Source organism: Petromyzon marinus, unplaced genomic scaffold, assembly GCF_048934315.1.
Source record: "Petromyzon marinus isolate PM22_M1 ecotype Great Lakes invasive population unplaced genomic scaffold, UKy_Petmar_22M1.pri1.0 PM_Scaffold_133, whole genome shotgun sequence".
Lineage (NCBI taxonomy): Eukaryota > Metazoa > Chordata > Hyperoartia > Petromyzontiformes > Petromyzontidae > Petromyzon > Petromyzon marinus.
The window spans coordinates 11,388-33,593 of NW_027423095.1; the positions used below are offsets into that span (position 1 = coordinate 11,388).

The 22,206-nt window shown below is 48.9% G+C and overlaps 1 protein-coding gene across 1 annotated transcript; it reads left to right on the forward strand.

Annotated features, from left to right (window-relative positions):
* LOC142922651 (lamin-B1-like) lies at nt 1-21,201 on the forward strand. Its single transcript, XM_076063483.1, has 12 exons — nt 1-329; nt 3,932-4,143; nt 8,855-9,011; nt 10,587-10,712; nt 11,152-11,322; nt 11,652-11,777; nt 12,358-12,578; nt 14,282-14,513; nt 15,025-15,132; nt 16,616-16,735; nt 17,278-17,391; nt 19,244-21,201. Exons 1-12 carry the CDS (start codon nt 180-182, stop codon nt 19,283-19,285), a joined length of 1,779 nt encoding a protein of 592 aa, XP_075919598.1. The 5' UTR covers nt 1-179; the 3' UTR covers nt 19,286-21,201.
* Nucleotides 21,202-22,206: the final 1,005 nt, after the last annotated feature.

Below are 22,206 nucleotides of genomic sequence, written 5' to 3' on the forward strand. Positions count from 1 at the left end.
CCCCGCCCCCTCGCGGCCTCCCCCTCCCCTCGCGCCGCCCTCAAGTCGTTGTCGGAGGAGGAACGGTCGCGTCCCTCACAAAGCAGCAGCAGCAGCGGCGGCGGTGTTGTTGTCTTCACTTGAGGAGGATTTGACGAGAGTGAGTTTACAAGGAATCTTGTGGAGCAGCAGCAGCAGAGATGTCGTCCGCCTCGGCCACGCCGATCGGGCCCCGCGGCGCGGGACGCTCGTCACTGGCGTCGCCCCTGAGCCCGACGCGGCTCTCGCGGCAACGGGAGAAGGACGATCTGATTAACCTCAACGATCGCCTCGCCATCTACATCGACAAGGTAACGAGTCGCTAACGCCGCCACCGCGTTTGTCGCGTTGCGAGAGGCGGGTGGTAATCTGGTAGCGTGAGGCAGAGTCGTGGTTTTATCTCCCCGGTCGTGCCGGGTCCACCAACCGCCACCACCACCCGGCAGCAGCGGCAGGGCCACGACGCCGCCTCGGTGGGAGGAAGATGGGGGGGGGTTAAGGTATCTAATGTAATTAACAAAAGGGCTCTACGTCGTCGTTAGTATTATCAACATCTTCATTGGGGGAGGGATGGGGGGGGGCATGGGCAATAGAATAATCGCCGTCGTATTAGCAGAAATAGCAAAATTAGCTCAATTATCACCGGCAGAATAATCACCGGCAGCATTCTTAAACATCAACATCGCCAACATAATGAGCAGCAGCGATCAACATCGTTGGACTCATCAGCATCGCCATTCGTGGCGGTGTCCATATGGTGGTGGTGGAGGAGGAGGGAAACCGGCCGCGTCTCCTCCCCCCACGTGCTACGCCCGTTATGGACTCTCACTGACACGCGGTCACAACCTCGCGGACACAACCTCGCGTATCTTGTGTGTGTGTCATCTGGTGTCGGTGTCTACTGTGACATCTTCATCGTGTTTCGCTGTTCCTCGTGTGTGTGTGTATCAATGCCTCGTGTTGTTAAGCCACGTGCGAGTGAGCGCGCTGTGCGAGACATGGCTGCACATTTATGCAACCGAAATGTAAAAAAAATGATAGTACAATGATTGGGGTAGTAGTGGCGGCGGTGGTGATAAATGTGAATGAGTGGTTGCGTGTGGGAGTCAATGAGGGCGTGGATGAGTGGTTTGGAGGTGTGAGTGTGATTCTCGTGGTCGGGTGTTTAACACGAAAAAGTTACGGTGGATAGGGTGAGTGGTGAGTTAGTCTGTGAGGGAGTGAATGGGTTGGTGAGTGAGTAGGCGATTGGGTGAGGGTGTGAAATGGTTTTATGTGTATTGGTTAAGGGGGTGAGTGAATTGTTTAGTTAACACGTAAGAGTGCTGGTGGTTAGTCCGTGAGGGCGTGAATGGGTTGGTGAGTATTGAATTTAGGGGGGGGGGGTGTAAAGTGGTTTTGTGTGTACAGTATTGGTACGGGGAGTCGAGTGCTTTGTTTGTCTTTGAGGAGGTTGAATGAGTTGGTGAGGGGATTAATTCAGGGGTGGCGGGTTACTTGGTGAGGCGCGGCTTTCTCCCGCCCGCTCCTGGGGGTCAGTGACCGCATTCCCTCAGGCGTCTCCTTGTAAGGGTCCTCGCGTGTCGCTCGCGTCCACGTGGTCCCCCACCTCATGGTACCCGTACGGACGGGTTTCTCCAGAGACTCGCAGGGTTATACCTAATAAATGAAAACTGAACTGAAAACTAATTATGATGATGATGGTGCCTATGCAACCAGAATTTGTGTCAAGAAAATTTCCCATCAACTCAAGACTCCCCCCGCGCATCGCGTGGATGCGCTATGCCCAGAGCTGAAGCTATAAACGGGATGTCTATGTAATTGCGGCGTCACGGGTTTAGAACACAGCAGCTCTCTTGTGTCTCGTTTGAGACGAGGGCGATGCTCAACCGGAGATCCGCAGAGACGCCGTGAGCACAGAGCGGGCATAACACGCGTACACACCAATGTCACGAGAGGCGGAATACACTTTCGTGGTAAGATCTTCATATGGACATTGCAAGTGGATTATGTAATAACCATTTTGATTGAGTTGTCACGAAAAGCTCTTTTTGGCCATATTAAGTATATGGTGGGAACGTTGCGGGGATGGTGGTGGTGGCTTCGGAGGAGGCCTCCATCCAACAGTGGATTGATCATGGCTAATGATCGAGTATTTGTGTTTTGATGGCTCAGTTGGTACTAAATGGCACACTGGCCCATGGCTTACTAGTTCTGAAGTGTCCGTAAGGCGTAGGACAACAGAATTTACAACATTTCCTGCTGCCATTAAGCTAGGACTTCTTGCACTATAAATGTAAGTCTCCTGTGACTGGTCACATAAAACACCCCACGTGAAAAGGAAAAATCACTTTACACTTATGCAAAACACGAAGGGAAGAAGATCACATGTGTATAAAGCTGATCACTGCGCTCCCTGACTTGCTGCTAGTCCGGATTTCTGATATGCTGGGCTATGCATCTATGCTGGGCTATGCATCTATGCTGGGCTATGCATCTATGCTGGGCTATGCATCTATGCTGGGCTATGCATCTATGCTGGGCTATGCATCTATGCTGGGCTATGCATCTATGCTGGGCTATGCATCTATGCTGGGCTATGCATCTATGCTGGGCTATGCATCTATGCTGGGCTATGCATCTATGCTGGGCTATGCATCTATGCTGGGCTATGCATCTAAGTCAAAACTCCAAAAGCAACTCGGTTGACTGAGCGGATGTTAAAATACTTGTGTTCACATCGAGGCTTCCCTGCGAAATGTGACCTCTCAATAAAAATGCCCTTGAACCAGCAAAGCCTCACTGAGTCTCAGGACACTTGTATTGGTGATGTTTGACCAGTTCCCTTAAATGAGTGGCAAGTGAGGGAAACCACATGTAAACGAGGGAGTGATGCAGAAAGCTCCACCATCGGTGTCCTGCCCATTTCCTGGCTGTCTCGCAGGCCAAACGTCATATATCCAGATATTCTCATCCAAGTACTAACCATGCTCAGTCCAGCTTGGCTCCAAAAAAACAATGGTTATTTGTTATTTTTCCTTCTCAAAAGTTGTCTTTTGCAATTAAAGGCTAAATTTAGTTCGTCTTTTTTCTAAAACGTCTTGGAATGCAGTTTCAGCTGATTGGAGAGTATATAGTTTATTGATAACATTGATGTAGTTTATATTTTAGTTTTTTATTGGTTTACTATATGGTATTCATTTCATAGTGTAGTGTATACCCAGTTGCTTTGTGTTAATGGCTCGGCTTATTGAAGAATATATTGAGTACATTTATTATATTGATGTAGTTTACACTTAGGTTTTTTTCACATCGGTTTACTGTATGATAGTTGGGTAGTTGCAGTCCTTTAGCGTCCATATACTAAATGCCTCTGTTGATATGTAAACTTTGACTTTAACATAGCCATTTCTGTGACCAGTCACAAGCGAATCCCTCAGCTATTTCAATGCTAAATTCTCCTGTTTGATATGTAAACTCCTTTGTCAAGGCGCTTTACTTCTCTCACCTAGCTTAAAAGACTGCGAATCTTAGCAGCGTTCATTGAAGCGCTGTCGTCCCGACAGTTCTGTTCCTTCACCTGGAGAAGGCTACTTGTGTTGTGGCCGAAACGTCGTGAGAATTTTATTTTATTATGTTTTATTTTTATTACTTTGTTTCCATTCTACGTGTCTTTACCGAAATAACCAAGAAAATGCAGTTTCATTTTGGTTTTTCTCCAGTTTCATCTGATTTTGCTATTGGCGGCATGTCATGAGGCGAAGTAACCATTCAGAGCATTTCAACGCTTTGTGTTAAAGAGCATTCCGTGGAAGCCGACATCACAGAGGTAGAGATACGGTTGTATTTATACACCGTAGGAACGTATGCTGCTGTTGTTTGGTCGTAAACGAAGGTGTCGCGTCTTGCTCAGGTTCGTTCGCTGGAGCAGGAGAACAGCCGCTTGCTGATGCAAGTGTCGCAGAGCGAGCAAGTGGTCACGCGTGAGGTGAGCGGCGTGCGCTCCGCCTACGAGCAGGAGCTTGCCGACGCGCGTGCGCTGCTGGACGACACGGCGCGGGAGCGTGCTCGCCTGCAGATCGAGGCTGGGAAGTACCGCGCCGAATACGAGGACTTGCACGCCACGTGAGTGCGCCAGCACACCGGCACGGCACGATAGATGATACGGTACATTAGAAATATACCGTGTTGCGTGCCACCGAGCGACAGTACACAATACGTCACAGTACACCACAATAGATCACCATCGTACATGATACATCACACGACACTGGCACAGCACACTGGGACAACAGGATACATCGCACAATCCACACTATATAACACTCTGTTACACCACGATAGACCACACACTGCAATACAACATACCATGGTACGACATACTACACGTGTTACTTTGTACCGTAAGCCAACGCTGCGCAACACGCTTCATCACGCCACATCACCATACATACCGCGCCGCACCGTATTACATCACGCACCGCCCTTGTAGATGTATCCACCACACGGGCCTCACAGAGCAGCTGACGATAGTGCGTGCTGCACTGGTGGGATTACGGCTGCTCAGATCCGCAGTGCACGGAGTGTGTTGAGAGGAGTGCCCCAGGTGCCGGCACGCACTGGCGCGTGCGCACAATTTGCGGTTTATGTCTGCGTGCTTTCGGTTCTCACGTGCGGCTGGTGCCCGAGGGCTATTGCTACCTGTGACTTGTTTCCCACTTACATGGGTTTGTCCGAGTCACGTAAAGTTGATGCGTCAGGTGTCAGGTTATATAACACCGTTGGTTTTCCCACACCAAACTGAAACCTTTTACAAGGAATTATGTCTGCATTAACCACAATACTTGTGGTCAGAATGCAAACAAAAACATACTCTTGTAATAAATGCATTCAATCTTGATTTGAGGCTTTCGTGACTGCAGGAATCCGTACTCTTTCGGTAAAGTCACGTAGGTAGAAAAAATAATAGATCGCGACGTTTCGATTGCCACAGAAGCAATCGTCTTCAGGTTCTAACAGCTGTGTGAAAACCCTCCCTGTAGAGGCGGTTCAATCTTGATTTGAGGCTTTCATGAATCCATACTCTTTGCTTCTTTCGGTAAAGATTGAACCGCCTCTTCGAGGAGAGTTTTCACACAACTGTTAGAACCTAAAGACGATTGCTTGTGTGGCAATCGAAACGTCGTGATATATTTTTTCTACCTACGTGACTTTACCGAATGAACCAAAGAGTAATGTATGCATTGTATTTGAAATTGATTGGTCCACACCAGACAGCTTTCTTTTGAGCCTAGTCTCAAAATGGTGTTAGACCAGAGGACGCCGCCAAAAGGCGTACAGCGTCCTCTGACCTAACACTGTTTTGAGACTCGGCTCAAAAGACAGCTGTCTCTGGTGTAGACCAATCAGTTTCAAAGACGATGCATATATTATCAACGTTTTTTGTTTGCATTCTGACCACAAGTATTGTGGTTAATGCAGACATGATTCCTTGTAAAAGGTTTCAGTTTGGTGTTTTAACATCTCAACAGCTGTTTTGTTGCCAGAAAAAAGGGGAAAACCTATTCTCATATTTTAGTACTGGCAAAGGAGGTCCCATGATATAGCAGCAGTTGTTGTAGGTAGTGCTCGGGCTACAGAGCGGCGTAGCTTTCTCGGTACGTCCCGAGCAATTCTACGAGATCGCACCTCTGTCCACGCGTGAAGGGTGGCCGTAGCGTTGGGAGGTATTGTGCTGTGTGATCCAGTGGAAACCCATAAAGCTCAGGGATACGGCTTGGGGCCTCTTGGTGACAAAACAACTTCGTGCCAATCAAGCACGAGAAAAGAGACCGAAATAAAAATACCAGAACCTCAAGACAAAGCAGCTCTGTCCAAGTTTGGTGCGGGAGATGGAACTCCCCCCCCCGTCCACACGCGCGTGTTTGTCTTTCCAATGTTGGCGGGTAGTTTTTTATGGGGATTTGTGACTGACGGCCGACACGTGTGCAGGAGGAGCGAGCAGGCAGGTGATGGAATATGCAGTACCCCCAACACCAGGCCATGACACCTGGGGCGTGGGTGCATCCATGCGGTGCGGTTGTGGGCTGTCAGCGATAGTTTTGCTGTCGAGGGGTGGAACAGCTGCGCTAATGCAGCCATAGGCAACGCTTTGTGGGGCGAGCGCAGCAGCTGTTGACCTCGCCACCTGTGGGGCGTCACTCATTAGTCCAGTCTGCACTGAGCCTGTAAAGGAGCTTATGGGGAGCCAGGCGGGGGCTGTGTTTTCCCCATGTCTTGGACTTCCAAAGCTTAGTTATCGTCACCTGATTTGTGCCAATGGCTTCCTCTGCACCTCCATGTTTGTGAGGGAGAGCGTGAGAGTGTTGAACATGGCAGTGATGGGAGACAGTAAGATAGAGTGCGCATGTGTGTGAGGTGGTGGAGCCACACATTTTACAGCCCCAGCGTTTCGTCTTTGGCAGCTATATTCCTGAAGCACAACCCCCCTCCCCCGTTGCTGGACTTTGTATTGACTACATATTCAATAGTGCGTTTGGTTGCATAATGTCTCAACCCGCTGCTTTACGATCCCAGTTTCGTTTCCTTGCCAAACACGAAAGTGGTATTTGAACCTGTCTTGGGTGTCTTCTAAGCGGACATGGGCGCCATAATGGCTAGATGTTAACTCCCCTCACCTGGTATACAGGAGGTCATGGGTTCGATCCAGACCCTGACTCTTGCTGTATATTTGGAGTTTGCATGTTTTTCCTTAGGTTGTATGGATTTTTCTCCGGGTCCATCCACATTTATAGTTAACATTTTCTGCTTTAAATTTCCACATGATAAGCCACTTGAGCTGTCATTTGTGACCAGGTCGCTTCTGAAAAAGAGCTATAATAGTTCAGTGGGCCTTACCTAGTAAATAATAAATAGTTAATAGGACATGGCATAAAATGAGAAGGGAGTATAATGTCTACATTTTGGTAATGGGTAGAAAAACGGCATGGTCTCTTGCCTGTGTCATGCTAGCCTTAATAGGTGCTCTCTGACAACACTTATTCAGTTAGTGAGGCCAAATGAGGGACCTTTATACATTGTTTGTGGCTTGTGTAATTTAAGTACCCGTTGCGAATGTCATAAGTGCAGCTTTGGTGGGTTCTCCAGGAACATACACACTGGGTGCTTGGCTGCTTGGTGCTGGCAATGCGAGCTATGTCAAGAATGTGCTGCACTGGCCGTGTGCTAGAAGAAGCGGCCTCTCTTGCCACGATAGCTTTGTTGGTTGTTGTATCTCTAACAAATGAGCCCAGAGTACGGCTCGCTGTGATTGGTCAGTTTTGAAAGTCGCCTGGAGGCGAGTGGGGGGTGGGGTGCTGCCTTCAACAGGGCGTGCCCGTGCGGGGTTTTCCCTCCCTTCCACTGCCCCCATCCGTTCTGCCTGACTGCGCCGCCATGCCAAACCGTTGGCTCGCTTCACAAAGCAGGCTGAAAGTTTTAACTTCCTAATTTATTGATAATTTGTCTTGCTGTTGGCTGCAGCAAACTCTCTCTACCTTAAAAAACGTTGTATTCTATTCCTCGAAAGCTCCTGTGCAGTTTGAGCAATGAACCGCGCCCTTTTTGGTTTTTTCCAAGCGTGCGGTGTGAGCGATAGGCGGCTGTGGTGTGAATAAGCATCCTGCTCTGGTCTCCGCCGTACGCGCTAACGGAAGTTAACTGACCACAGAGCCACAATCTTCCCCATTACCCCACCCGGCTTCCACATACGCATTCGTAAATATGCCCTGATTAGGGAGTTGTGTGCGTCATCGTCAGAGACGCGGTATGAATTGTGGAGGAGTGTTTCATTGTGAAAGATCCACCTGTGCAAGTTTCTGTTGTGTTGAGTCGCTGTAGTCTCGTTGAGTCCCTTTGAGCTCGTGCTCCTGCCCGGCACCGTGTCCATGTTGTGTCTGCTGCCACTCGCACAGGGTGAGCCCTCGTGCCTGGGTGTGGCTGTGGTACCTGGACGTGACTCAGACTCGCCGGGAACTCTGTACCGCAGAGTGAAACCCAGGCGAGCAGCACAAACAAATTCGTATTTGTTTTGTTTTGGGTTTTCATGGCAGTTGCTGGGTACCGAGTCGTTGATTTAGTTCTGTGATCGGTTGCATTAACCATTTTAAGGAATATTTCTCCTAAGTTTGCCTTGCAAATCATTACGAATTTTGTGAAAAGGGGAAATTTCATTTAAGGAACCGTTATGCAATTGACCACTGAGCTATAGCTCAATGTGCCTGGGTTAGTTTCCCAGCTGCACCCACTTTGCTTATAGTTACAGCTTGTGACATCATCCCATCTTCATGTCTTATGCAGAGCAGCAGACCCCACAGGTCATTCACATTTCTACATGGGGAAAGAGTGGTGCATGCATGTTGTGTGTGTTGTATATTTGATGTAATTTGAATGGTGTTCAGGGTTTGTGTGGTTTGTATATGGTAAACTGTGTGCTGAACAGGATGTGTGTGATTTGTTTGTCTTGAGTATGTGTTTCATGGTGTGTGTTCAATGTATGGAGCTCTGCATGGTGTGTGGTGTGTATACGTGATGATGGCATATGGATGTGGTGTGTTGTATGTGTTAGTTGGTGTATGTGTGTAGGCAGTGTATGTGGTGTGGTACTGTAGTGTGTGTATAAGGTGGTGGATGTATATCCAGTACGGTGTGGAGGTGGTCATTAATGGTTCGCAGTGTGTTTTGTACTTATTGTACGTGCGGTGTAATGGTGGGGGTTGTGTATCGTGCGTGGTGTGGTGGTGTGTGTCGGGTTGGCGGTGTGCATGATGTGCATGTTGTGTGGCGTGTGATCCTTCAGGCTATCAAAGCGTGAGCATGATTTCGCGACTGTTCAAGCTCGGGCTCGTGACCTGGACGCGCAGCTTGGGGCCAAGGAGGTGGCGCTGGGGTCCGCGCTGTCTGACAATAAGAGCTTGCAGTCCGAGTTCAATGAGATCAAAGCCCAGCTCGCCAAGGTGGGTCCTAACTGGGCCCGGCAGGGCTGCTGCAGTGACAACACTGGCAGGAAATGAGAAAAAACCCCAAAAATTCCAGTCGTTCCAGATGTAACCAGACCCAGCCACACGGGAGGCGTTAGCCAAAAGGGGTTGTGGGCAGTGTCTGTAAAACCTCACGGGGTCATTCGGGGGGGGCAGGGGGGACTGGGTTTTCGTAGGAAATGAAATGACGTTAGAGCCGAGGTTTAAGCTGGATGCTGAGATTCCAGGATGGAGGGCATTTTGGTTGATGAGGGAAATACAGTGGGTGTTAATGCAGCTGCTACGGCCTTCACATCTGGGAATGCAGTGCAGTGTCCGTTGTTTGATTGCTGGTGATTACACAATTGTGGAATTATAGCTGTGTTGCCTTGAAGCAGTTAAAGTTGATAGTTCAAAGCGTTTTCCTGCTCATGAGTTTTGAGGCATTGGTGTTTAACTCCAGTTCACAACTCTTGAGCCACTGGTGGAAATTCCAAATTCCCATGATGGAGGCACATCTATCCATAGAACAATCACTATTGACTTCCCCACAAAGTGGTCACTTTTACTCACCCCAGAGGAATGATGGGCTGAATCCACACCCAACCAGGATCAGAACTCGCAACCTTCCGATTGTGAGTCGCTCACTGTGCCGCTGAGACATCTGGCCATTGACAATTTACAACATCACGCATTTCTACCCTGATCAATTAACCCGCCCACACTCAATGCAGTATTTGTGAATGGTGTAACACTCATACACTATATAAATGTGTCTCAGGCCCCACCAAGTTGCATATGTGACATACTATATAGACGTCTGTAAAATAATATCATTTATTAATCCAGAAAAGCTTCCCTATAGTCTTAAGCCTTTTTAAGGAAGATCCTGCCCTGTGAATCTTTTTCTAATGAGAGTGTCGCTTGTGGGAAGAAATTTGAGGGCCCATTAACAGCCATAGAGAAGGAGCAGATAACACATAAGTGGCTGCTTAAACCCACTTGCTGTCCTGCTTTTTTTCCACCTCAGGCTAGCAGGTTAGTGATTTTAAATCTGTGATCCCTATCAACCTTTGCCTACAAAGTGCTGGGTAATATCCAAACATTAAGCATATAACACTACGTTGATTTAAAGATTGATATCAATTCCTTTTGCGCATGATGCGTGCACTTTTGAAAATGTTTTTTTTCCTGAATCAGAATTGCATTTGCATGATGCATGCTAATATTACATTAAGGCTTTTGCAAACAAAAAAACGGCACAAATGAGACAGCAAAAAATTGAGAACTAAAACCAGAAAACCGAGAATGTAAACTAATCGGTTCTTAAATTGTGACCCTGAAAGCATGGCAATAGTATGGTGATGGCGAGATAGGGGAAAGGGTTGCACGCCTGCGTGTGTGCACCTTTGTGGTGTGTAAACATCTCCACATGGGTGACACGGGCGGGCATGGTGCTGGCCACCGACCCCCTCCTGTGCCTTGCCGGCCTTCATAGGTGCTACTCGCTAATAGCACTTGCCGCAAGTCTGTCAAGGCTATATGGTGGGTCTTTGTTGTGCGTCTGTGCAGATGGAGGGAGTCCTTGCCTCCACCAAGAAGCAGCTGGCTGAGGAGACCCTGCAGCGTGTAGACCTGGAGAATCGCGCGCAGAGCCTCAAGGAGGAACTAGAGTTCCGCAAGAGCGTCTTTGAGGAGGTGCGCTCCCTCGGCGTGTGCTCCAACTCTCCCTGTGCCCCCCCCCCCCTCTTATGCTCATGCTGTTTCGTGCAAGTCAACAAAATTGTTAAGGCAGAAACGAGTACGTAGATTATTATCCTGCCAAGATTTTTTTTATCGGCGAATCAAGTTTTTAGCCAAATAGAATGCTGCTTTACTTGTTTCAGTTGTAATTGATGAAACATCATTGTCATTTTGCATGTTTGTTCTTGGAAGGTGGACCCATCAAAATGTAAAAATAGACGAGCAAGATGAGAGAGCATGTTGTGCAGGTGCTTTTGGAAAAGTAATTTGATAATCGACAGGATAATAATAATCTGAAGAAGAAAGTTTTCGGTCGTTGCATATCGGCAGCGTGTTGGTGGAGTTCCCCTCCTTGCCCCCGTGACGCTCGTGGCGCGCCCCCGTGCCGCCGCAGGAGGTGCGCGAGACGCGGAAGAAGCACGAGACGCGCATGGTGGAGGTGGACTCGGGGCGCCAGCGGGAGTACGAGAGCAAGCTGGGACAGGCGCTGCTGGAATTGAGGCAGGCGCACGGCGATCAAGTGAACGCTTACAAGCAAGAGCTGGAGACCAACTTCCGTGCCAAGGTGTGAGGGGCTGTGGGCAGCGGCGTCATTTGTGTTTTCACGGCCTGACCTGCATGGTCTCATTATGGTGCATGGCCTCACCTGTGAGCGGTAGAGTGATGCCTTTAGAATAGTGTCTGATAGCTGCAATATATCTATAATATATAGTCAACTTAAGCAAAAACATGTTTTCAGGGATTTTTTTTTACTAATTATTGGTGCCATGTTTGAGACCACCAACAAACTACACTTGTTTAAGTTTGTTGTCCTTCCCTGCACCTCCTGGTTATGTGCTTGTCCTGTGAATTATTGTAAATGGTCTCACTGTCTGTGTGTGTCTGTGTGTGCAGATTGACAATGCACGCTTAGCATCCGAGAAGAACAGCTCCAGTGCCAACCGGGCACGCGAGGAGCTCTCGGAGATGACCCTCCGTGTGGAGACTCTCACGAGCCAACTCAACAACGCACAGAAACAGGTGCTCACACACACACAATATACACTTTTATATACACACACACGCACTGAAAGATCCCCCGTGTAATCTACACAGGCTTTTGGGGCAAGTGCCCATGAAGGGCGGAACGGTGTACGAGGGGATGGCATGACCAGCAACCACACCTGGCCACCTTTATCGCCTCAGTTCTGATGTTTATACACTGCACCAGGTACTTGTTTAAGTCTGAGGTGACCTAGGTGAGACTCAGGACCGGTTTGGATAAAAATCGGTGATATTGACCACGAGCTGAAATCAAATTCAGGCCCCTGGGTACATAGTGCCATGCGCTAACGGCTTCGCTATCGCACCTAATATGCACACACAGGCCGATAGACAAGGGGTCGATTCTAATTACAGATATAACAGCATTGTTAGCTGAAATTACAACGACATTGCAATTCATTACAAATCGCACGATGCCAATTGTCATTGACCCCAAGTCTACCGCTAGCGCCATGCCTCGACAGGTAAAGCGAGTGAGTGGGCATGGTAACCAAGGCGTGCGTGCTAATAACACACGTTTTGCGCGTGCGCCCGCGTGTGTGCCACCGCAATGCAGACCTCTGTGCTGGAGTCGCGCGTGCGGGATCTGGAGGACAGCCTGGCCCACGAACGTGACTCCCACCGGCGTGCGCTGGCCGAGCGTGAGCGCGAGATGTCGGAGCTTCGCGAGCAGATGCAGGCGCAGCTCAACGAGTACGAGGAGCTGTTAGACGTGAAGCTGGCGCTCGACATGGAGATCTCCGCCTACCGCAAGCTGCTGGAGGGCGAGGAGGAGAGGTGTGGCTTCTTGCCCCCCGTCTAATAATCGAAAATGAACATTTTACAACCCACACACACGGGAATCGCTCACACCAGGGTTACAGTTCAATTATAATTTTGACGCATAAGCTTTTACAACCAAAATGATCCATAATAAAATATTTTTGGGTTAGATCGCATAAATATAAATCTGTCGTTAAACCCGCCACAACCTGACACAGCCAATTAGTAAGGTTTGTCACGTAAACGAAATGTGCGAATTTGTTACAAATTCAGCTGCGTCGGGTTGTGGTGGGTTTAATCACACATTTATATTTACGTGATCTAACCCAAAAAAACCCCTTTATGGATCAAATAATCATCTTCATCGTTGACCAACTCAATACAATTTTTGCTTTTTGTCCGGCCAGTTAGTTCAGCAATAGTGCAAGCAGCTGTTACAAATTCAGCTGCGTCAGGTTGTGGTGGGTTTAATCACACATTTATATTTACGTGATCTAACCCAAAAAAACCCCTTTATGGATCAAATAATCATCTTCATCGTTGACCAACTCAATACAATTTTTGCTTTTTGTCCGGCCAGTTAGTTCAGCAATAGTGCAAGCAGCTCAGAATCGGAAGGGTTGAGAGTTCAAATACTGGTTGATTGAGCCCATCATCCCTCTGGGGCCATAAGAATGAGTACCACATTGTGGGGGAGTCAAGTGGTTGTCCTATGCAAAGACTTGCCCCCACCATGAGAATGTAGAATTTTCTCCCCTGCTGTAAACAGGAAGTGAGCACTGCCTCAAAGCTCATTAGAGCATACAATTTACCTGCTACTTTCTTTTTTTAAATGTGCACTGTAGATGCAGAGGCACCACCACAGAGTGGCGAATGAATGCTACTATACAAACTGCAGTAATCACTGCACACCGTTAGAGGCTATCAAATGAGCCCAGTTTGTTCTCTTAATGGATACACAATGTTAGCTGTGAATATGACAGCTGCTGACGCTGCCTGTGCTCCGCGCCCTCTTTTAATGTCTCCCTTGTTCCCACATCTCTCTTGCTATAAGGAATCTGTTGTCTCAATTGATTCCAACGTGTTAATGTACACGCATGTATGCGTGTACATAATAATAATAATGATAATAAATTACGTGGCATCTAAATACAAACGCGTATCCAGGATTCAAATGTAGCTTCGTGACCAGTTTGTGGGATCAGTTGATGGGTGTTACATGATTATATTGGTTCCTATGGTAGGATGTGGTATCTATTTGAGAGTGAAGTCACATGACAGCCGTGTGAGGTCACGTGATGGGTTGGCAGTCAGGTGATCTGTTTACAATAGAGATGTAATTATTCACCCTCTCCATGATTTGACAATTTTTCTTAATTCAGTATTTTTTCTGTGTCCCGTACTTGCATGATCTTAATTCTTACAAAACTGCAGAATCTGTAAAAGTATAAAAAAATATCAGCATGGGACTGACGTACAAGTGTAATGTCGTGGTTTTGCCATGGTGTCTGGTAACATCGTGGTGTCGCTATGATAATGGTGTGGTGTCTCTGTTGTAAAGTCATGATTGCTCATGGTTACTATGTAGTGTTGCCGTGGTAATGGCTTGCAGGTTGAAGCTGTCTCCGAGCCCGGCGTCACGGGTCACGGTGTCTCCATGATGTCAATGTACTGTCTCTATGGTAACCCTGTGGTGTCTCCGTGGTGACTGCGTGCAGGCTGAAGCTGTCACCAAGCCCGGCGTCGCGGGTCACGGTGTCACGCATGTCGGCGTCGCGCAGCAGCAGCGTGCGCACGGGGAGGGGGAAGCGCAAGCGCGTGGAGGTGGAGGAGCGCGAGGCAAGCAGCTCGAGCAGCGTGAGCCAGCACGCACACGCCTCGGGGCCCGTGGCCATCGACGAGGCTGACCAAGAGGGCCGCTTCATGAGACTCCGCAACACCTCGGCCCAGGTGAGGCCCGGGGCACGCACACACGCTCGCCGCCGTTATATTCGCCATCGTCGTAATCACGCTGCTTAACTCGCCATCGTTACCATCATGACACCTTGAACGCTCGCCTTCCATCGGCAGCATCACTCTCTCAACACCCAACACTATTGCAACAATGCAACAGTCTTCTTCATCAATGGCATCACACTCTTGTTAATGAGCACTCGCCTTCATCGTTAATACAGCACTCGTTCTCAACAAAACCACACTCGCCACTTGCTGCCATCACTCGCCATCGTCACAAAAATATTAACAGCGTTCACACTCAACGTAATAAAAAGCACTCGCTTTAACCATAATAAATAGCTGTTATCACAATAATAACCAAAACCCTTACTAATAATTGACCATTATTATAATTAGTGCAATCGTGACTAACACTGCACTCGCCATCGTTGCAACTTTTACACGTGTGCCTTGTCGAGTGAGTACATGTGTGGGGGTGAGTACACGCGTGCTGTGTGTGTACTAGGACCAGCCGCTGGGAGCGTGGGTGCTGAAGAGGAAGGTGGGGGAGCAGGACGAGATCTCTTACAAGTTCACGTCGCGATTTGTCCTCAAGGCCAATGCCACGGTCACGGTGAGGGGAAGGCGCAGGACAGAGACGCACCGCTGTGCGGGTGCCGTCGACGCAGTGTAGCTCGTGAAGTGCCACAACACGAACCATCCAGCCACAAGAACTATCCCCAAGGTCTAATCCTAACTAAGCAGTCGCCAAACCATTTGCACCAGTCGTATCTATTTACCGTAATCAACTGGCCAACCAGCCATAAGTCATATCCCCAAGCCCTAACCAAGCAGCCAACATGCCAATTGTGCTGCCACTGGCCTTAACCCTTATGTATGTACGTTGAACTTCTTTTGCGCCGTATGTAGCCAACCGTAGGACAATAAAAATAACACAACCGTAATAAGTAGCTGTCACCATCACCATAATAACCGAAGCCCTTACAAACAGTTCACCATTGTTGGAACTAGCAATCATACCACCTCCAGTGCTTCACCAGGGCATGAAGATGTTGTCTTCACATTTCAGTGTTATCTACTACAGTGCTACTGGCCTAAATGACGGCCGTGACCAAGATCAATCACACTGTGGATGGTGATGAAGGGAGCAGTTGGTGGTAATAGTGATGAAGGGTGGTGGTAGTGTTGTGTTTGAGCCCTTGCGACATTGGTGATCGAGGGAGGTTGAAGTGATTGTAGTAATGGTGCTGGTGCTTGGCCATTGTGGTTTTTTAGACAGAGGTGGTGGTGGTGGTGGGGAGCAACTTCGGTTTGACCGGATAGAAGGAGCTAAATGGGCACGGCGCAAGGGGTAGAGAAGAGATGGATTGATATGGAACAGGATGTGGTGCTGAGTGGACTTGCCGATGACTGGTACTAGACGTGTCTAGATTGGCCTTTGTGATGAGGCCCATGAAGGACACTACTGGGCAGTTGGAGGCAGTTTCCTCCAACAACAACGAAGGGCAGAAGAGTAACACAATGAGTGGGGCGTCAGGCAGAAAGTTGGCACAGTGGGGAACATAGGTGGTGCATCTGTCAGTGATCTCGGTCAGTCAACTCCTGGCACCTGGATCTGTCCCGTCATCTGCCGATGATCCTTCGACAATTCATATGGCCTTAAGGTGCGCTTAACTTGGCACAATTACCATGGTGATGTCACTTATTGGGAGACGGCGGTTGTTGTCATTGTGGGGGATTGGTAGTGTCATGGTTAGCAAACTGCGCTACAAACCCAGCAACCCGAGTTCAATTCCCACTCATGACCAATGACAGTGACGATTATCTGAGCCAGGTCTGGGCCTCCTCGAGGTTGACTCAGCCTTAAATTAGTACAGTACTTTGTGCGGGGTGTAAAATCAGCACTGGGGAGACAAAAGCAGCCGAGCATGGTGTTGGCCTCCGACCACCTCGTATGCCATCCTAGCCTTCATAGGTGCTCACTAACAGTACTTGCCCCAACACTCTGTTAAGGGCAGGGTGGTGGTTGTGGTTGTCGTGGTGTTGTTCCCCTGTGTCATTGGTGATGGAGTTTCTGTTGTGGCTGTGGCTGGCAGGTGTGGGCATCAGACTCCCACGTGGCTCACAACCCGCCCACGGACTTGCTGTGGAAGAGCCAGGCAACCTGGGGCTCGGGAGACCAGATCTTCACCAGCCTTTATGACTCATCCGGCCAGGTGAGGGTTTTGTGAGCCTGCGTGGGTGAATGTGCGGTGAGTGCAATTTGGGTCAGTGTGATGAGTCGGGGTAGGTGAGTGGCCATTGTAATTGGGTGAGTGTGGTGAGTGCGGATGGGTGAATGTAGTGAATCTGGCTGTGTGTGTGTAACAAGTCTGGGTAGGTGAATGAGTCTGTCCCTGAGTGGTTGTGACTGCTGGCTTTGTGCTGGATGGAGAGCGGTTAGCGCGCTGTGCTACAAACCTGGCGGCCCGAGTTTGATTCCCGCTCACGGCTGACACCAGTGACAATTATCTGAATTGGTCCTGGGCCTCCTCCCCTAGGTCGTCTCAGCCTCAAATGAGTACCTGGTGCGATGTGAAAACATCACCACTGAGGAGACAAATGCGGCTGGGTGTGGTGCTGGCCACCCACCCCCTAGTATGCCACAGTGCTGGCCTTCATAGCTTCATAGGTGCTACACGCTAACAGCACTTGCTCCTACAGTCTCTTAACATGATATGGGGGGGGGGGGGGGTCTTTGTGCTGGATGTGCGAGCAGGAGGTGGCGGTGAGGAACTTGAGTCGCGTGCTCACCGACACCGCGCTGGGGGGAGATGGCGAGGACGACGAGGATGAGGCAGAGCTGGGAGAGGAGGAGCTTTTCCACCAGCAGGTGCGTGATGGACAACACTCCCACGCTCACCTCCATGCCTGCACACACACACTTGTACAATAACAACGACAACTGTCGTTTGCCACTAAGTGGCGGTGATGTCACCACAACGCCTGTACCAGGCCAGGTGCACCCTGAGGCCACGTGAAGTGTCAAAGGCTCGCTGGCAGGAGGTCACGGGACAGACCCAGGTGTTATGAGTTGACTGACTAACATATGCGCTATCTGCGCTCCCACTGTGCCACCTCACTGTGTGTCAGCTGTCTAAAATGCAGTGTTGTGGGTGCACCCCTCTGCACTCTGTTGTTGTTGGAGGGCAACTGCCTCCAATTGTCCAGTAAGCGTCCTTTACGGGCTTCCTCCACTAAGGCCGATCTTAACACCGCTGGTACCAGTCCACATCCTCCTGTACCACATCAGCCCATCTCTTCCCTAACCCATGCTGTGCCCTCTTAGCCCCCTCTATCCGACTAAACAGAGTCAGAGTCTTTATTTAGAAGCTGCTTGGGCATGTGGTGGCTGCCAAAGGAGCTCACTAATGGGGTTATGTCAAGATCTTTCAAGAGTCTGTGAGCTCCTCACACAATCCAGTCTGGTTAAACTCAGGATGGATCATAGGCATGTTTCAAAACCGGTGCAGATGTTCCTTTAATGGGCTCCGCATTTCACAATCATAGAGATGGGAGGACATTACTGTGGCCGAGAAGACTCGGAGCTTCGCATGGAGGGATAGGCCAGGTAGCTTCCACGCAGTGTTACACAGCTGGTGAAACGATAGTGAGGCCTCCGCTGCCAAACTGGAGGTTGTCTTGAGTACACTGCCCAGGTACGCAAACGTATTCACTCTCTCCAAAACTGCCTCATCACTCATGGGGAGTTGAGGGGGTGGAGGGTTTAATGACCTAAAATACCCAGACAGGTTGCTTTTTTTTTCGTTGGGCTGATGGTCAGGTCCCACCTCTTAGTGGCATGCTGCAGTAGTTCATTTCCAACTCCTCAGAGTAAGCAGCAGTTACCATATCACTTATATACGTAACATGGTGGACCAATAGGCATCGGTCAGCCTCAGATCAATAAAGCAGAGATGTAGGTCCTTTTTAAAATTCCCTAGACCTCTGCTCTCGCACTTATTTACTCTCTCATCTACAGGCATCTACAGGCACCCACGTGTACGTACACACACCTTTATACTCTCTCACTTACACATTTGCATTCACATGCTCGTATACAAAGAGAAAAGATCCCCCGTATACCCTTAACAGACTTTCGTGGCAAATTCTGTCAGCAAGCACTTATGAAGGCCAACACAGCACACGAGGGGGTGGGTGGCCAGTACCACACCCGGCCTTTGTCTCCCCCAGTGGTGATGTTTACACACCGTACCAGGTACTTATTTGAAGCCGAGTCAACCTAGGGGAGGCCCAGGAACGATTCAGATAATCGTCACTGGTGTTTGCCATGAGCGGGAATCGAACTCTGGTTGCTGAGTTTGTAGCGCAGCGCACTAACCGTTCCACTATTCCCCCACATGCCCATATACCCACACATTCACCCACATGCCTGCACATGCGCACACCACACTTACACACACACTCGCCACTACACACACATGTTCGCCGAACATGCTTGCACACTCATACACTCATGCACATGCGTGCCCATGCATACACCAACAGAAACCCACACACACATCACCCATATTCCCACACACCCAGATACACTTTTATTACCAACTTGCCTTCTTGCACATACATATGCACTTCTACATGCACTCACCGGCATGCCCACGTACACTCGCCCACACTCGTGTTTCCTGACCCTTGTGTGCTCCATCTCCGTGTGTCTGGTCCAGGGCGATCCTCAGGCGAGCGACCGGCAGTGCGTGGTGATGTGAGTCCGGCTTTGCAGAGAGGAGAACTCCCCTCTGGCAGCTCACAATTTTTTTTCTATGGTAGAGAACGTGTTTTAGGTTAGTCGATTTCATAGCCTCATGCCAGTGTAGCATTTTACTAGAGATTTGTAGTGTGAAAGATCATTAGATTGTTTTCTGCTTTGTTAGAGGATTTACCAACCAACACACAAAACGTGACAGGGAGGTTTCTGAAAAACAAACCACATTCATTTTTTTGTTTATATTTCCCCTCTTGATGCTTTTACAATTTGAACAAATAAAAAACACACAAATTTACATTGGTAAGGAGGAGCAGTGTTTTTATGTCGGGGCCTTCATTCCATAAGGAGCCCTTCTCGTGGCGATTCTTGGGTCAAGATTAGGTCGGCTGTGCCGGAGCGGTCAACTGCAGTGTTGATTGACAGGGGAACAGTCGACTGTCAACCAACACTGCACAGTTGACCACTGCTACAGTTAACCAACACCACACGGTTGAGCATTCCGGCAGCGTCAACTGTGCAGTGTTTAGTGAGTAGGAGTGGTCGACTGTGTGGTCGGGATCAACTGCGGCGTAACCAATCGGCTGCAGTGGTAGACTGCAGTATTGGTTAACAGCGGGAGCTGTTAGTCTGCATTGTCAGTCAAGTAGTGGTCGACCGCGACGGTGGTTGACAGGTAGTGAACAACTCTGCGGCGTCTGTCGACCGCGGTAGTGGTCGACTCCGGTAGTGTAACGGTCAACTGAAGTTGACTGGTAGTGGTTGATTGCGCGGTAGACTTGTAGTGGTGGCGATAGCTGTGTGGTCATGGTGACCTGCGGTAGTGAATTGAGCGTGTGGTGGCGGTTGGATGCATGTCGTTCTAGTCGATGGTGTTGTTGCGCCATACGATGTGGCCGAGGCTGAAGTCACCACTGCTCCACGCCACGCACGTGCCCCCTCCACGCCCATGAACATGGGCTCCATTCTACCGCGTAGGTTTATGTAGTTGTGCACCATAGCTCTCCGACGTGTCTCTATGTTGTGCCGTGTGGCATTCAGCGCGAGGTATGATTTTTTTTGCAGCACGTGCTGGGAGCTTCTCCAGGAAATGACAACTAGAAAACACTCGGAGAGCTATTGGTTGGCTCCAATTTGGTTTGTGCTGTACAGATATGCACGTCACTTTCAAAGTTAGGCAGTCCACTCTCTTGCAGTGTTGCATTGGCGCTAAAATAAATAATGGTTTCAGGGAACGCATCTTGTGTGGCTGCGGTGAGGGGGGGGTTAGGTCATGCAGGGCAATGCCACTAGACCCCCTGTCCCCCCCCCCTCCCCTCATCCACTATGTACCTCCTCTTCACCCCCATGTACCCCTCTCCACACTTGGTCACCCCATGTCCCTCACGTCTGGTGCTTTCCCCGTGCCGTGTGGTTCCCATGCATGGATGCTGAGAGTCGTGATGTCGTGAGGAGAGCCCGTCATCGAAACACGTGCAGTAGTTTGACTACGTCTGGGTGTTCACACATCTCCTCTGGGTTACACTGCACAATAACGCATCCTGTGGGTGATGAACATCCCTACGTAAACCACCTCCAGAGTGGACGGCTCTCACACTGAAAGTTGGCTGACTTCCCACTGCTGCCTTTGTCACGTGGTGAAGGAAAACAAAAGAGGAGCACCTGGGCCGGGATTAAAACTGTGAAGCGCGTGCTGGGGAGCGCCGGTGTTGGGGTCGGCTCGGCACCCTCGCGTGTCGCAGCACAGTATTTGCGAATTCGAGGTTTTCCAGCGGAGTTTTTTAGTGCATGCTCTACAGTGTATTTCGTCTTTTTTTAAATTACGCATTTACCTGAAATTATGAAACAAGTGAAATTATGGAAGTCTTTTGTTTCTGTCCATGACAACAACAATGAAAATAAAGTTACTTTTATACCCATGCCAACTTGTTGCTGTATCTCGTGTCACGTTTCTTGTGAAATCATCCCCAGCCTCACCCAGTGGAAGTTGAACTGGTGTTAAGTTAATGTCCGTCTAGAGCCCACGCTGTACGAATTGTGGAGGTTATTTAACTCATTTGTCATGCTGGCCAGTAACAACTTGCGATGCACTGAAGGCTCAGCCATGTACAGTAATGGCTCTTTTTGGTTCTTTCGGTCAAGCCACGTAGGTATAAAATAACTTAAATCACGACGTTTCGGGCGCAACACAAGTGTCCGTCATCAGGTGGAACAACCACAGCAAGAAACAACTGCTTCAAATCTAGATTGTACAGTAATGAGTCGCAGCATCCCACGTAATGCACAACCGCAGTGAACCAGGCTGCGACATTTTGCGTGCATAACATCGTGTGCCGTTCATTCTACGGAAGTTAAATCTTGAATTGAAGGTTAGTTATCCTATTATTTGGGTCTTTCGGTAAAGCCACGTAGATATAACATTAAAATATTGTTATTTTTATTATTTGTTCTATCTACGTGGTTTTATGAATATGAATTCCTGCAGTCACGAAAGCTTTAGGTTCAAGATTTGGTTATCCGAGTTTGAGGAAACGATGTACACAGTCATTGACAAAAGTCGTTATCAACCAGTTTAAGTCATAACTGGCTCTGTTCCCATCCTGCCACCTTCCAATGTTAGTTTTTATTTTCCCCGTGGCTTCGCTTCTCCGATTTTACATTAACAGGTTACAATTTTTCACACCAACACAGCCACCTCCGCGCGCCGCCCTCAACGTGGACGCGGCTCTGCGATCTGACATTAACATGCTAACTTCTCACATTAACATCACTAGCTCAGCCAACTTCGTTTATGACCCTTGGGCTACACCCATTTTAAACCTTTAAAACAGTCTGCCTCAGCAGCTTTCACCCTATTTTATTCCTCCTGATGACGATCGCTTGTGTTGCGAACGAAACGTCGTAGTTTAGGTTATTTTCTTTTAA

Excerpts from the sequence above, each read along its gene's own strand:
- LOC142922651 (XM_076063483.1), top strand. The coding sequence starts at position 180 with ATGTCGTCCGCCTCGGCCACGCCGATCGGGCCCCGCGGCGCGGGACGC. Across the intron at positions 11,778-12,357 it reads TCAACAACGCACAGAAACAG|ACCTCTGTGCTGGAGTCGCG; the intron begins GTGCTCACACAC and ends ACCGCAATGCAG. Across the intron at positions 17,392-19,243 it reads AGGAGCTTTTCCACCAGCAG|GGCGATCCTCAGGCGAGCGA; the intron begins GTGCGTGATGGA and ends TGTCTGGTCCAG.